Here is a 13,935-nt window from a genome sequence, read left to right as displayed (position 1 = left end):
TTCAAAAACAGTTCAACTACCTTACCATTCTGAGTATCAGACACACTAGTTTGTTACGAAAGAAAAAGTCAAAAGTGATTTTTCCAGTAGTCGGTGACTTGCTTCCAGAGACCGGAAGCAGGCTACAACTTCTGAACCTTATGGAGTCTTACACATCAGGATCAAGCCCAGTCTCAGGTTGTATCCCAGATTTCTAATTAAGTAAGCACAGAAATAGTACCCTCAATTCATGATGTTGGCTTGCAAACATTTAGCAACCGCTTGAATATACTGTATTTCATTTAATACTGAATAGGAATGCATGTGTTTTCTTATCTGGACAACTGGTCAACCAAAGACATTGCTACAGAAGTGATCCACGGAACTGATCAATTCACCACAGGAATTGCGGTTGTCATCGAAGTTAGGCTTTTCTAACTTGACATTCATATTCTACAAGCTACCCAAATTTCCAACTTGTTCCCATAAAACAATTTGTGTACCTAGAAGACATTCTTGATGTGGCTAAGATCAGAGCCTCCCATAAAGACTGCACAATAAGGGAGATCACCCTTATGGGTTCCACATTTAGTATCTTGGTTCCCTTTGGGAATACCAATTTATTTGTATGCCTGGAGCTGAGCTTCAAGCCTGAAGTGCATACAAGACTTCAGACAACTGGTATCCCAGAAAACTGACAAAATGAAAATCAAACCATGATGTTTTACATAACTATTCAGAGAGGGGGCAAAGTCTCTTTTCCTGTGTTGAGAAGCCTCCGAAGTAAGTGCAGGACAAGACAGGGAATTTGTCCAACAAAATGTCCTGCTTGCCATTTCTCTGGCAGGAAAGGAAAATGCAATCATGCACAGGTTCACTTGATTAACAAACACCTTAAATTAGGGATTCAGCAAATCTTCCTCAGATGAAATATATATATTTTGCTTTATCTCAAAAGAAAGTAGCAGTGCACAAGAAACAGACATCAGCGATGGATACATTCTCCATTTTTTAAAATGGGTGGAATTTATATGCTTCCTTCAAAAAAATCACATACCTTCACATATGCTTCCCCCACAAATCCACTTTGATACCAAAGCTGACTAAACTCCGGACAGAAAAGTTGTAGAAGTCTTACTAACTGAGTGGGAATTTGGGGATAGAGATGGCAGGAGCTAATTCCAGCAGGCTATGTGTCCGCCATATCAGATTGGTCAGAGACCAAGATGTATTTTGCATTCTGACACATGATTTTATTCTCTGTCAGCTTGGCCTACAAAGTAGAAATTGATCAGTTTAGTGGTTCAAAGGAAGTCTCAAATCTTGTCACTGTTTGGATTACAGTCTTCAATTCAAGTTTGTTAGATTTTCATGAACAGACTGAAGTTGGAACAGTACCTCTTTATCCTTGGTAGTCAGTTTCATGAGGATGTGCTGTATTTACTATCCCATTACAATATTCCTGGTGTTGTGGAACAACACAAGCCTCCTACTAAGCTGACTAAGCCACCTTTTCAGCTATGAGTATTTTTTACATTGAAAATTTTATTAATGCTCCAACATTCAGATTAAACAAGCAACAGGCCCTTATCAAGTGAACCACCCTATACTAAGTTTCATAAATGAAAAGCAAGGTGGTGTTTCAGAATTGTCCAAATTTCATTCTAAAAGGGAGGATGAAGTTTCACTTTATTCAGTCATTCATCTTGCAGAAATATTTTTCCGACCCTTTCCTTCCCTGCTTATCTTCCCCTTCTGGCTCCTTGGACAAGGAAGGCCAAGGGGGAGTTCTATTACTTGGGATATTGTCAGCTGACTTAACTCTTCTGCTCTGTTGAGGATATCAACTGAGAAACCTCCAGACCCTGCCTTCAGGTAGTGAAGACAGGGTCTGGAAACAGAAAATACAATCTGAAATTGAAGTATGAAATTAAAAGTTAAACACCAGACTCTGCATGTTTGCTATAATTTGGACAAAGCATTGCCGGGGGAAAAACGAGATATGCTTGAATACACACCCACATTGAAACTTCTAAAAATCTACAACACAAATATTCTTCCCAACATATCACTGCAATTTTGAAGAAAGACACCATTTTCTAACAAATAAAAACCTATGTAAAAGCATTCAAAAAACGTACAGTGACAACTCTTCACTGGAGTGATTTTAGTGGATTATACCTGCAAATTTAAAATTGCATTTGGTTTAATTAAAAATGGTTCACCTTGATCTGTTTTCTCATCCACAGAGCTCTTCCGCTGATTCCAAATGCTAAGACCTCTAACAAGTTCTGCAGCTTCCTTCTGTGAGCAGTGTTGATCAATAACTTTCTTTTTAATATCCTTCAATTCTTCGTAAGTAAAATATTCCATCAACATGGGCTGAAAAACCTAAACCAATCAATGCCAGTTATTCACAACCAAAAAAAACCACATTGCTGCCACAATGTGTTTAAAATGATATATATAACTTTTGTAACGCCTGTTGTAAACATTAAATTAGAAAAGGAGCAACATGATGCATAGTAATGAATGCCAGATGAGGAATCTGAAATTCCCGAATTCTAATCCCAAATCTGCAAACAGCTGATTGCATGGCCTTGGGCAAGTAAAATTATTGTGGGCTTGTCTAAACTTAAAATGCTACAGTGGTACCATTATAGTGCTTCAGTGTAGACAACTACCTAGTTCCACAGGAGGGGTTCTCCCATCAGTGCAGGTAATCCACCTCCTCAAGAGGCAGCAGCTAAATCGATGGAAGAATTCTTCTGTGGATCTTGTGCTATCTACATGGGGATTTAGGCCAGCTTAACTACGTTGTGCAAGGGTGTGAATTTTTCATACTCCTGAGTGACATAGCTGGGTTGGCCTAAATTTCTAGTGTAGACCTGTCCTGTTTCTTCAGTTTCCCCATATATGAAATGGAGCTAAGAATACGTGTTTAACTCAGAAAATATTATTAAGATCCTCACATAGAAGACACTAAAGTATTATTATTAATAATACATGAGAGGTCTTCTCTCTTGAGCAGATTTGGGAGGCTTTACTCTCTCCAAGGATGTTTCCCAATTTTTGGAAACACACAGAACAGAATCAGACTGGCAATACCAGTCTGTATATGTCAAATATATGCAGCGACTTGAGAGAAGCTGTTTAATTCATGGGTCACTGGTTTATAACATCAAACATTTTTTGATTTTGCTTTTAACGTTTGTAGATCTTTGGCCAGTTTTACTAGATCTTTTAGAGAAGCTATTTTAAAGTAATCAGACATTATGTTTAAAATTTAAGAAAAATACATGTATGAAATAATATTCTCAATACATTTAAAGGTATTCCTTAAGAAAAAAAAATTATATTTTTTTTAAACACAGAAAGAATGCATTCCTAAGATACCACAGTCATGGTATGAATACCTAGAAAAACTGTCAAATTAAAATGGTCCATATACATTATTCACTATTACCATAATTTTATACTGAAAGTTTAAATTATAGAAACAAACTGTTCAAATATCTTTAAAATTTCATGTTACATTTACTAGTGAAGCTCAGAGGCAACCTATACATCAAATCAGCCATAAAATAAAAAGTAAGTGTGCTTGAACTTCTATAGTAGATGTCATATATTCTTCATTTCTAATCCAAAATTAGGGTGAAATCCTGTACAATTCACTCAGTGTAAATACTTCTTATCAAAAAGGCTAATCATGCCAAAACCACTTGACTTTCACTATACCTGGAATTTTAAATTATTTAATAAATATTAGAGAGACAAAATGAGAGAAGTAATATCTTTTATTGGACCAACTTCTATTGGTAAAAGAGACAAGCTTTCAAGCTTACACAGACCTCTTCTTCGGTTCTCAGGACCCGAAGACCAGCAGTTCCAAACATTCAGAGAAGAAAACTGGTTTAGCTTTAAGAGATAAGTTCTACATACCTCCTCCTCCTCTTTCATGTGAGGAAGGAAATCCCTGGTGAAGGCTTCCAACCTCTCTTTCAGCTGTTTAGCATAGTTTAGCTGTTCATATTCATTCTGAAAAGAAAAAGTATGATTTAACCTGAAAAGCTCTCCATAGGGTTTAAGAACTGAAATGTATATCCATATCTCCCATAGCTCTCAAGATACAACCACTTCTGGAAAGGCAGAGTTAATTTTTGAACATACAAAAAATGGTTAAACTTCTAGTATAGAGATCATTAGCATATTTCTTACTCTCGTAGATGTCTTCCGCACTAGAAAAGTTGTAGTTTATTTCTTCTGTTACAATCTAAAATGCACTGTGTCATTAATCAGAAACAGCAGAACCTTGCTAACCCCAGGTCTACAAATCCTGAAGAACGGATCACAACATTTCTCAGAGATGCTATATATTCATATTAACAATGTAATTATTTAAAAAAATATAGTACACTATGCTATGAAGTACCACAAATAAAACAAAACTACATTAGTCAACATAATAAAGTACATTCTGTGATGAAGAATCCTTGGGGTTTTTTTAAATCTTGTTTGTTCACTTCTTTGTTATTTCACATCAATAATTCATAATACGTCAATAATCCATCACTAGTCAAATAAACAAATACTATATTATTGTAATTCTAGTCTACTTTGTCATCACATATGAATTATCTGACTTCTACTCTAAAGTAATTGCAAGGTTTACATGTAAGTATTAAGATTGTTGTAGATTAAAACCTACCAATCAGCCACACCAAAAAAGTGTAAAGTAATAAATTTAATATAAATAATTTACATGTGTTCTCTGGGAAATTCTGCACAAGTTATATACTAGCTTAGCTTTGTATTTTAAATATATAAACGCTACATGAATTAACCTAATATCCCAGTTAAATAACAACTTGTAGTTTCTAACTAAATGCGCCATATAAAAACTTACTTTGAAACAGTCAGTTTTTAAAATAAATACTTTACTTTAAACGTTGTCACTTATTTGCTAACTGACCTCTCTCATCTATGAATGTTACCCTTTCTGTATTCCTGTAATAAGAATCTGGCCCTGGAGTCTGTCCAGATTGTGACAGAAGGAAATTCTTTACAGTGAATTTTGCAATAGTACAGGAAGGAGGCAGCAACACAACCTTGCATCATCAAAAAAATGTGTGTGTGTGTACAGTTTGATGTTTTTTTCCTGTGTTGAAAATGAAAAGTAAACAATACAAGGCAAATATCCTTATTCTGTTGAGCTACAATACCCAATAGATGGACTGAGAAATTTCCAGTACTGTGTATGATATTGGCTATCAGTAATGTGGTCATGGGCTCAGATACAAAAAAAAACTAATGCAGGAGAGGAACCATGCTGAAATCTTAAATTTTTACACTTTTCTTAAAACTGATTTCTACAAACAAATGTATCTATTCAAAGTTAACATAACAATACTGCAGAGAAAAACACAAGTGCAGTCCAACCTGTTTAATTCAAAGCAGATCAAATAGCTCTAGCAAAGTATTTACCAAAATTGTCCCAAAATTCCCGTTTCTCTTTTTAGGTTAGTTTTCTACATGAGAAGCCAGTAAAAATTGATGACAATATCTGAGAAGCAAGAAGATGAAGATGGGGGTTGGTTGTTAAATGGTTATTTCCTTACTTTGTCATGTCAATTTCAGCAAATTGTTTCCGAAATGTCAGGCTAGATTCACAAAACTGTGGTGGTGCCCTCAGACCCAGTGGTTAGGACACTCGCCTGGGATGTGGGAGACTCAGGTTTAAACCCCGGTCCTGAAGCAGGGATTTGAAGCCAGGTTTACATCATCCCAGGTTAATTCCCTAACCACCAGACTATTGGCTATTCTGGGTAGGTCCTTCAGAGTCTCCCCTGTAGAAACCATTCCACTCTGTATAAAACAAACATTCACTGGAGCAGGGACTGAAACCTAGGTGTCCCCCCTCCTAGGTGAGGGCCCTAACCACCAGGTTACACATCCATTTTCACTCTCTCTGGCCCAGTTCATGATTAATTATTGATATGAAGTGGAACTGCTTTCACAAGAGAATGAGAGAGACCAACACCAGAATAGCTAATAGCCTGGTGGGTATAGAACGCACCTGGAATGTGAAAGACCTGGGTTCATGTCCTTGTTTCAGAGCAGGGTTTCAAACGTACATCTCCCACAAGAGTGCCCTAACCACCAGGCTATTGGGTATAATGGGGATATCCCCACTTCTGTTTTGTGAATCTAGCCATTCATTACATTTCCTTTTATTGAAAAATGGTTAAAAGTGCCCAAAATTTAAACAAAATGTTTCATTTGGTATCAAAGGGGCTTTTTGTTTTGTTTTTACATGAAATGAAGTTTTCCAACTTTTTGATTAATTGAAAACTCAAAAAAAAAAAAAAAAAGTTTTGGGTTCACCTGTTTAAAAAAAAAAAAAAAAATTACTTCAATTTTTGAGACCTGCCAGTGATCAAAAAAAGTTTTTTGTCCAGCTGTAGTCAGTAGTACAAAACACGTAGGTTACATATATCTGACTACAACTTCCTATATGAGCAAAACTCAGAAGTAAGAGATAAACCAAGCTCAGATTAAACAAGGTTTCAACAGCATCATCAACCAACTAGGGTCACTTACATCAAGGTGCACTGAGTTTCCACTATCAGCCCAATTCTACCTTCCCCCATCCCAACTTCACAGTGTGTCATACTGGACTCCACTGGCAGGTTACGCCAGGGGCCAAAGTAAACTATTTCTACACAATGTGAGGTGAATTGGACAAGGAGTTCCCCAAGTATGACAACCCTAGAAATACTGGTTAGAGTTCAAAAAGTCTCACCTTTTTGACACTCTGTAGCAACAAAAACACGAAGGGAGAGAAAAACAGTCTACTTGGCTCCTTTTACTGAGACCGAGTGTCCAGACCGACATTTAGTGACTATGATCAAAAGTGATAAGTTAACATTTTTAACGTAACTACAGAGCATCTGCTTTGGCAAGTTTAATATAGGATGTCAAATGATCAATGGAGACCCAAGTTTTCATTCCAAAAAGTGAGGTGAACAAAAAGAAGAAGAATGGGAAGGGCACAGCAGAGGAAATTCCACATTTGGAATAAAAAAATATTTGTCGAAGGTTGATTTGAAAACAAACCAAAAAGATGGCAATCATTTACAGCTACTCAGCATTGGAATGTTAGAAGCAGTGAATTAGAGGGCCAAGTACAGGAGAAGTAAAAGACCATAATAAATGTAATTACCTCCATACAAGAGATGTGTATATCTTTAGAAAACAATTAATTAGATTACTCAGGCTTTTGGGGCATGTTACAAAAAGATTTATGGTCTCAGTAAGCAGAAACTGAAGTGTATATTTAATCAAGTAACAGCTGTTAAATTAATCTCATTTTAAATTTTCAGGTTTGAATTTTGTGATTTCAAAGAAAGTTTCCAAAATTTCTCCTATATAATACTTACTAGTAATCTTCTAGGCTTTCCTCTGAATTCATAACTATTCTCTTTACAAGAACAAAAATATTGTGTCAGTAGCATTTTGCTTTGTAGCATTTTAATCTTTTATCTGTCTAATATATAGAGGGAGATATCTATATATAATTCAAACAATCTAATTTATGTTCAAGTTATATATATAAAATGAGAGAGAGAGAGAAAAAGATTCATTTAACAGCTATGCTAAATGATGAAACTTGCACTGCAGTTTCTGCTTACTGAGACCATAAAGTTGTAGTAACATGCTAAGAAAGCCTGAGTATAATCCAATTCTTTGTTTTCTAAAGTTTCTCATCAAATAAATGAAGCAGAAGCAGACCAATGACTAATCTTAGCAAGTTTCCCTTATTACACAATTAAAAGCTAAACAAGTACTTCTTTTAGCCTATTTTTGGCAGCTTACCTTCACATTCTTCAGCCCTTTCTCAAAGAGACTAAGCATCTCTGAGAGTTTGTTGTCCGAATGAACGTTATACACAGTCCGACTGCGCTGCTGAAGTAAGCCAATGATGTATTCATTTTCAATCTGCTCGTGCATTTTAAATTCCTTGAACGTGGCATACAGTGATTGCAGAAGAGCCCGAAAATCATTGTTGTTGGAGAAGTTGGTCTTGGAAAGCTAGAAGAAAGAGAGGCTAATTGTCCCTCTGGATTTTTTTTTTTTTAATCCTTGCAAGTCAAGTTAGCGTCTAAAGTAGTACATGCAACTCCCATTTCTCATACGTAGGGCCCTACCAAATTCATGGCCATGAAAAACGCGTCACAGACCATGAAATCTGGTCTTGTGTGTGTTTTTACCCTATATTATACAGGTTTCAGGGGGGAGACTGGTGTTTCTCATATTGGGGGTCCTGACCCAAAAGGGAGTTGCAGGGGGATCGCAAGGTTATTTTTTTTGGGGGGGGGTCACAGTATTGCCACCCTTATTTCTGCACTGCCTTCAGAGCTAGGCAACTGGAGAGTGGTGGCTGTTGGCCAGGCACCCAGCTCTGAAGGCAACACCCTGCCAGCAGCAGCACAGAAGGGTGGCAATACCATACCATTCCACCCTTACTTCTGTGCTGCTGCCTTCAGAGCTGGGCGGCTGGAGTGGTGGCTGCTGACTGGGGGCCCAGCTCTGCAGGCAGCAGCGAAGAAGTAAAGGTGGCAATACCATACCATGCCATCCTTACTTTAGAGCTGCTGCCAGCAGCAGCACCATTCTTCAGGGTTGGGAGCCCAGCCAGGAGCCGCTGCTCTCCAGCTGCCCACCTCTGAAGGCAGCACTTACTTCTGCACTGCTGCTGGCGGCAGGGTGGCAACACTGCAACCCCTCCCCACCACAATAACCTTGTGTTCCCCTCTCCCCCATCTTTTTTGGTCAGGAGCCAAACAATTACAACACTGTGAAATTTCAGATTTAAATAGCTGAAATCATGACATTTACAGTATTTAAAATCCTATGACTGAAATTGACCAAAATGAACCATGAATTTGGTAGGTCTACTCATATGCACTGTTCGTCCCTCATCCCAGCTTTAAATTCAGTGGGTAAATAACCCATTACATAATATGATACTGATACACCTAAACTAAAGAAGCTGAACCATACAATGGAGCAAATAATTAAGCAATCAATTTGCAAACACTTAGAAGATAATAAGGTGATAAATAACAGTCAGCGTGGATTTGTCAAGAACAAATCGTGTCAAACCAACCTGAGAGCTTTCTTTGACAGGGTAAAAGGCTTGTGGATGGGGGGGAAAAGTGATAGATGTGGTATATCTTGACTTTAGTAAGGCTTTTGATACTGTCTCGCGTGCCCTTCTCATAAACAAACTAGGGAAGTACAACCTAGATGGAGCTACTATAAGGTGGGCGCATAACTGGTTGGAAAATGGTTCCGAGAGTAGTTATCAGTGGTTCACCGTCATGCTGGAAGGGCATAATGAGTGGGGTCCCACAGAAATTGGTTCTGGGTCCAATTCTGTTCAATATCTTCATCAATGATTTAAATAATATAATATATGGAGATATACCTATCTCATAGAACTGGAAGGGACCCTGAAAGGTCATTGAGTCCAGCCCCCTGCCTTCACTAGCAGGACCAAGTACTGATTTTGCCCCAGATCCCTAAGTGGCCCCCTCAAGGATTGAACTCACAACCCTGGGCTTAGCAGTCCAATGCTCAAACCACTGAGCTATCCCTCCCCCCAACAGATAATGGCATAGAGAGTACACTTATAAAGTTTGCAGACGCTACCAAGGTGGGAGGGGTTGCAAGTGCTTTGGAGGACAGGATTAAAATTCAAAATGATCTGGACAAACTGGAGAAATAGTCTAAAGTAAATAGGATGAAATTCAATAAGGACAAATGCAAATTACTCCACTTAGGAAGGAACAATCAGTTGCACACATACAAAATAGGAAATTACTGCCTAGGAAGGAGTACTGCGGAAAGGGATCTGGGGGTCATAGTGGATCACAAGCTAAATATGAGTCAACAGCGTAACACAGTTGCAAAAAAAAAAAAAAAAAAAAAAAAAAAAAGCAAACATAATTCTGGGATGTATTAGCAGGAGTATTGTAAGCAAGACACGAGAAGTAATTCTTCTGTTCTACACCGCGCTGATTAGGCCTCAACTGGAGTATTGTGTCCAGTTCTGGGCACCACATTTCAGGAAAGATGTGAACAAATTGGAGAATGTCCAGAGAAGAGCAACAACAATGATTAAAGGTCTAGAAAACATGACCTATGAGGGAAGATTGAAAAAATCGGGTTTGTTTAGTCTGGAAAAGAGAAGACTGAGAGGGGACATGATAATAGTTTTCAAGTACATAAAAGGCTGTCACAAGGAGGAGGGAGAAAAATTGTTCTTCTTAACCTCTGAGGATAGGACAAGAAGCAATGGGCTTAAATTGCAGCAAGGGCGGTTTAGGTTGGACATTAGGAAAAACTTCCTAACTGTCAGGGTGGTTAAGCACTGGAATAAATTGCCTAGTGAGGTTGTGGAATCTCCATCATTGGGGATTTTCAAGAGCAGGTTGGACAAACACCTGTTAGGGATGGTCTAGATAATATTTAGTCCCGCCTTGAGTGCAGGGGACTGAACTAGATGACCTCTCGAGGTCCCTTCCAGTTCTATGATAATATTTCAGTTTCTTCTGAAAAGTTTGGGTGTTTTTCAAAAACACTCAGCATTGGCCTAACTCTGCTTTCATTGAAGTCAATCATTGACTTCAATGAAAGCAAAGTTAGGCCAATGCTGAGCATTTTTGAAAATGCCATCCTTCGGTCTCAATGTCTAAGTCACAGATTCAAGGTAAGCGCTTACAGAACAATTATACAGAACTCATGATGTGGTACCCTATTTTAGAATAGAATTGTCCTATATAGCTTAGCTAACTGCTAAATTAGCCTACAATTTAAGACAACCCAGCTGACACCCTCTTCCAGGATTTCTGCTACCATTATTTCTAATACTGGTACCACTTTACGTACTGTAACTTAGTGAATATTTATTGTAAGAGTGTCCATATTAAGCTCACTTTTGAAAACATTAGTACAATAATGACAAGTTTTGCTATCTTCATAAGTGATTTTTTTTTTTGCCATTTTAGTATGAGCTAAAATGTGAAAAAAATTACTTACCAGCATAAATAGTCAGCTGACAATGACAAAAAACGCTACACAATCTCCAAACCAAAAAGATTTTTGTAAATATCTGAAGTATGGTTCTGCTTCATGCTACTTAAGTGCATTTGGACAGCTAACAGCGTGAAGCATAATACTAAAGCATCCATACTGAACACTAATAATCATGAAAAAAAATTATTTACATAATGAGTAACTATTGTTAAAATCCTTATTTACTATGGCTGAGATTTTCAAAGTCAAATAAGAATTTAACCACACAATTACCTTCATTTTCAATGGTAGCTGAATGCCTAAATCCCTTAGTAAGCTTTGAACATCTAATCCCATGTTTAGAAATGTTACAAGCCACTGGTGACAAATTGAACTATTAACTGAACTACTAATACTGCAGAAAGAATGTGAGCAGTACTCATCCTGAGTAGAAGCGTATAACTTTGTAAAAAGGCATATACTGTACATTTACTATGCAATATTTAAGTACTGACAGTTTCCACCTCACCTTCTTAAAATGTTTATAAGAATAAACCAGCAGTTCGCAAACTATGGGTTGGGACCACAAAGCAGGTCAAACCTCATTTTAATGGGGTCCCCAAGGCTGGCTGAAGCCTCAGTCCCACTGCCTGGGGCTGAAGCCAAAGCCTGAGGGCTTCAGCCCTGGGTGGCAGGGCTCAGGTTACAGCCCCCCCCCCCCCCCCGCCCAGGGTTGAAGTCCTTTGGCTTTGGCGTCCCCCTTGGGGCACCAGGGCTTGAGCGGGCTCAGGCTTCAGTCCCCTCTTTCTGGCAATTTTTGTTGTCAGAGAGGGGTTGTGGTGCAATGAAGTTTGAGAACCCTTGGAATAAACTGTATATAGGGGGGAAATCCCTTAAAATAACCATATTCAGTTTTAGCAAAGGGAGCGAGAAAGACAGCACATTCAAAATGATATTTAAAGACAAAAATCAAAAAAAATTTTTTTTTAAAGTACAAATCCTATGTAGTCTGGAAATGAACAGTTAAGGTCATCCTAACAATGACAACATTTTGACAAAGAACTTTTAATGAAGGAGGTACTATTAAGCATTCAGGATATTTGTATTTTTATTTTAATATCTTCTGTTATACACTGGATTCAAGAAATACACTGATTCTTTTAGACAACTGTAGTCCTAAATAAACAAACAGACAGGAGCAGAGCAGGACTGTACTTGTAAGTGGCAAGTTGAAAGCTTTCCCTAGCAAATTGTGGAAACTAAGCCAATTTTTTTTTTCAGTTTAAATTTTAATTTAATAAAAAGTACATGCTCTAGTTTTTAAAAGATTGTTTATGTAAAACGTAGACAAAATTTATCTCAGTTTTGCCAACTGCACAATGAAATTAATCGACTGGTCAGTACCACGGCTGGTATTCAAAATCCTATAGGAAGCAATAAAATAGTCAACAAACACACTCTGCTATTCCCTACGAAAGCTATGAATAGTTTCAGAGACAGGCAATGGAGTTATTCACGGGAGCTACTTTCCATGAAGGAAAAAAAAAAGCTGGGAGATGGGTAGATATATCCTCCTGGCTGCTAGGCAAAAGGACGAGGAAGAGTATCTGAGCCCGACTCCTCCTTGGAGCAACAAAAAAGACGACAAAGTTTCTTCTCCCTTCAATCAACTAGTGTGGACATTGGACATCTATTAGCCAGAGACCGATATAAACTGTCAGCCAGGGCTCTGGGCCAGCATTCCTGGCAGAAATCCCTATACTTTTTCCTTACCTGGCAGCCAGGAAACCGATCTATGCCTTTCATCTAATATTTTCCCCAGACCTCACTGATGAGGCTTCATCATCCTCATCTTTTGAATCTACTTCAGAAAGAGCTTTTATTCCTCTGGGTAGTCAGTATGCGATAATTTGGAAGAACTTGAAGCTTGTAACACCAAATATTTAGAGCTGATAGTTAAGATTTCTGGTGGGTTGATGGCTATCAAACCAAAAAAATTATCCTGAAGCTCTGCATAACATAGCAGTACAACATGCTAAATATGTATATACGCTGTGTTAGAATTGCTATGCGAGTCATAACACTTCTGAAGATTTTACATTCATAAAAGGAAATGCAATCATAATGCTGCATAAAGTTTTATTTAGATTTAATAATGCATTATCCAGCATGTGACTTGAGCTCGTGTCCCTGCACGACACCGATAACAAAAGATAAAGACTTTTCAGGGGAAAAGAGCAATAACAGAAATATTTTAATTTACTTAATCATGAAAAATGGGAATAGAGGAGCCTACATGTATAACAATGATGATGATACTGCCACACCTAAACTAATAGCTATTTCTTATATATGCAATCTTTCTCATAATTTACAAGGCAATTCAAATTCTATAAGAGTGGTACATATGTGATTCTAGTTTCCAGCCCCGTATTGTCACTTTCTTGGCAACCACTTTTGATGCAAGTGAAACATGTTGAGTGGCTGACAAGTAGTTATGCAACTCCAGGTCAGCATAGCCTATACTGCATTACAAGCTGTACTGTGCAAATGAGCGCAATGATTCTGTCACTTATTCGAAGTTTACCTAACCTCAATAGAAGTAGTCAACAGGATAAAGTTAAACTTCTTTTAATATATTTTAGCTGAACAGATTAAGGACAAATAGGTACACCAGAGACATATACATTTCATTCTACATTATTACATGGTGGCTGCCCCAAATACAAATAGGAGCCAAGATCTCATTTTTAGAAACCCTTCTCTTTAGAAAAATTCTGAGATTAGGGGATGAAGGGATCAGTCTCCCTGTCTACTGCAGTTACTTCTTTCAGTCCAGGGTAGTCTCAGGACTTTTCAGTCTGGCCATGGGGTAGA

The 13,935-nt window shown here is 37.8% G+C and overlaps 1 protein-coding gene across 1 annotated transcript in view; it reads right to left on the bottom strand.

Annotated features, from left to right (window-relative positions):
* Positions 1-13,935, bottom strand: part of FBXL5 (F-box and leucine rich repeat protein 5) — a 57,089-nt gene that overhangs the window by 34,859 nt on the left and 8,295 nt on the right. Inside the window, exons 2-4 of the mRNA XM_065404668.1 lie at positions 7,855-8,070; positions 3,922-4,017; positions 2,205-2,370 (exon numbers count right to left, since the gene is read on the bottom strand). Of these exons, the coding sequence (XP_065260740.1) occupies positions 2,205-2,370; positions 3,922-4,017; positions 7,855-8,070 (478 nt within the window). The remainder of the gene's footprint in view (positions 1-2,204; positions 2,371-3,921; positions 4,018-7,854; positions 8,071-13,935) is intronic.

Source organism: Emys orbicularis, chromosome 5, assembly GCF_028017835.1.
Source record: "Emys orbicularis isolate rEmyOrb1 chromosome 5, rEmyOrb1.hap1, whole genome shotgun sequence".
Taxonomy (NCBI): Eukaryota; Metazoa; Chordata; order Testudines; family Emydidae; genus Emys; species Emys orbicularis.
This window is presented reverse-complemented; position numbering and strand designations above follow the sequence as displayed.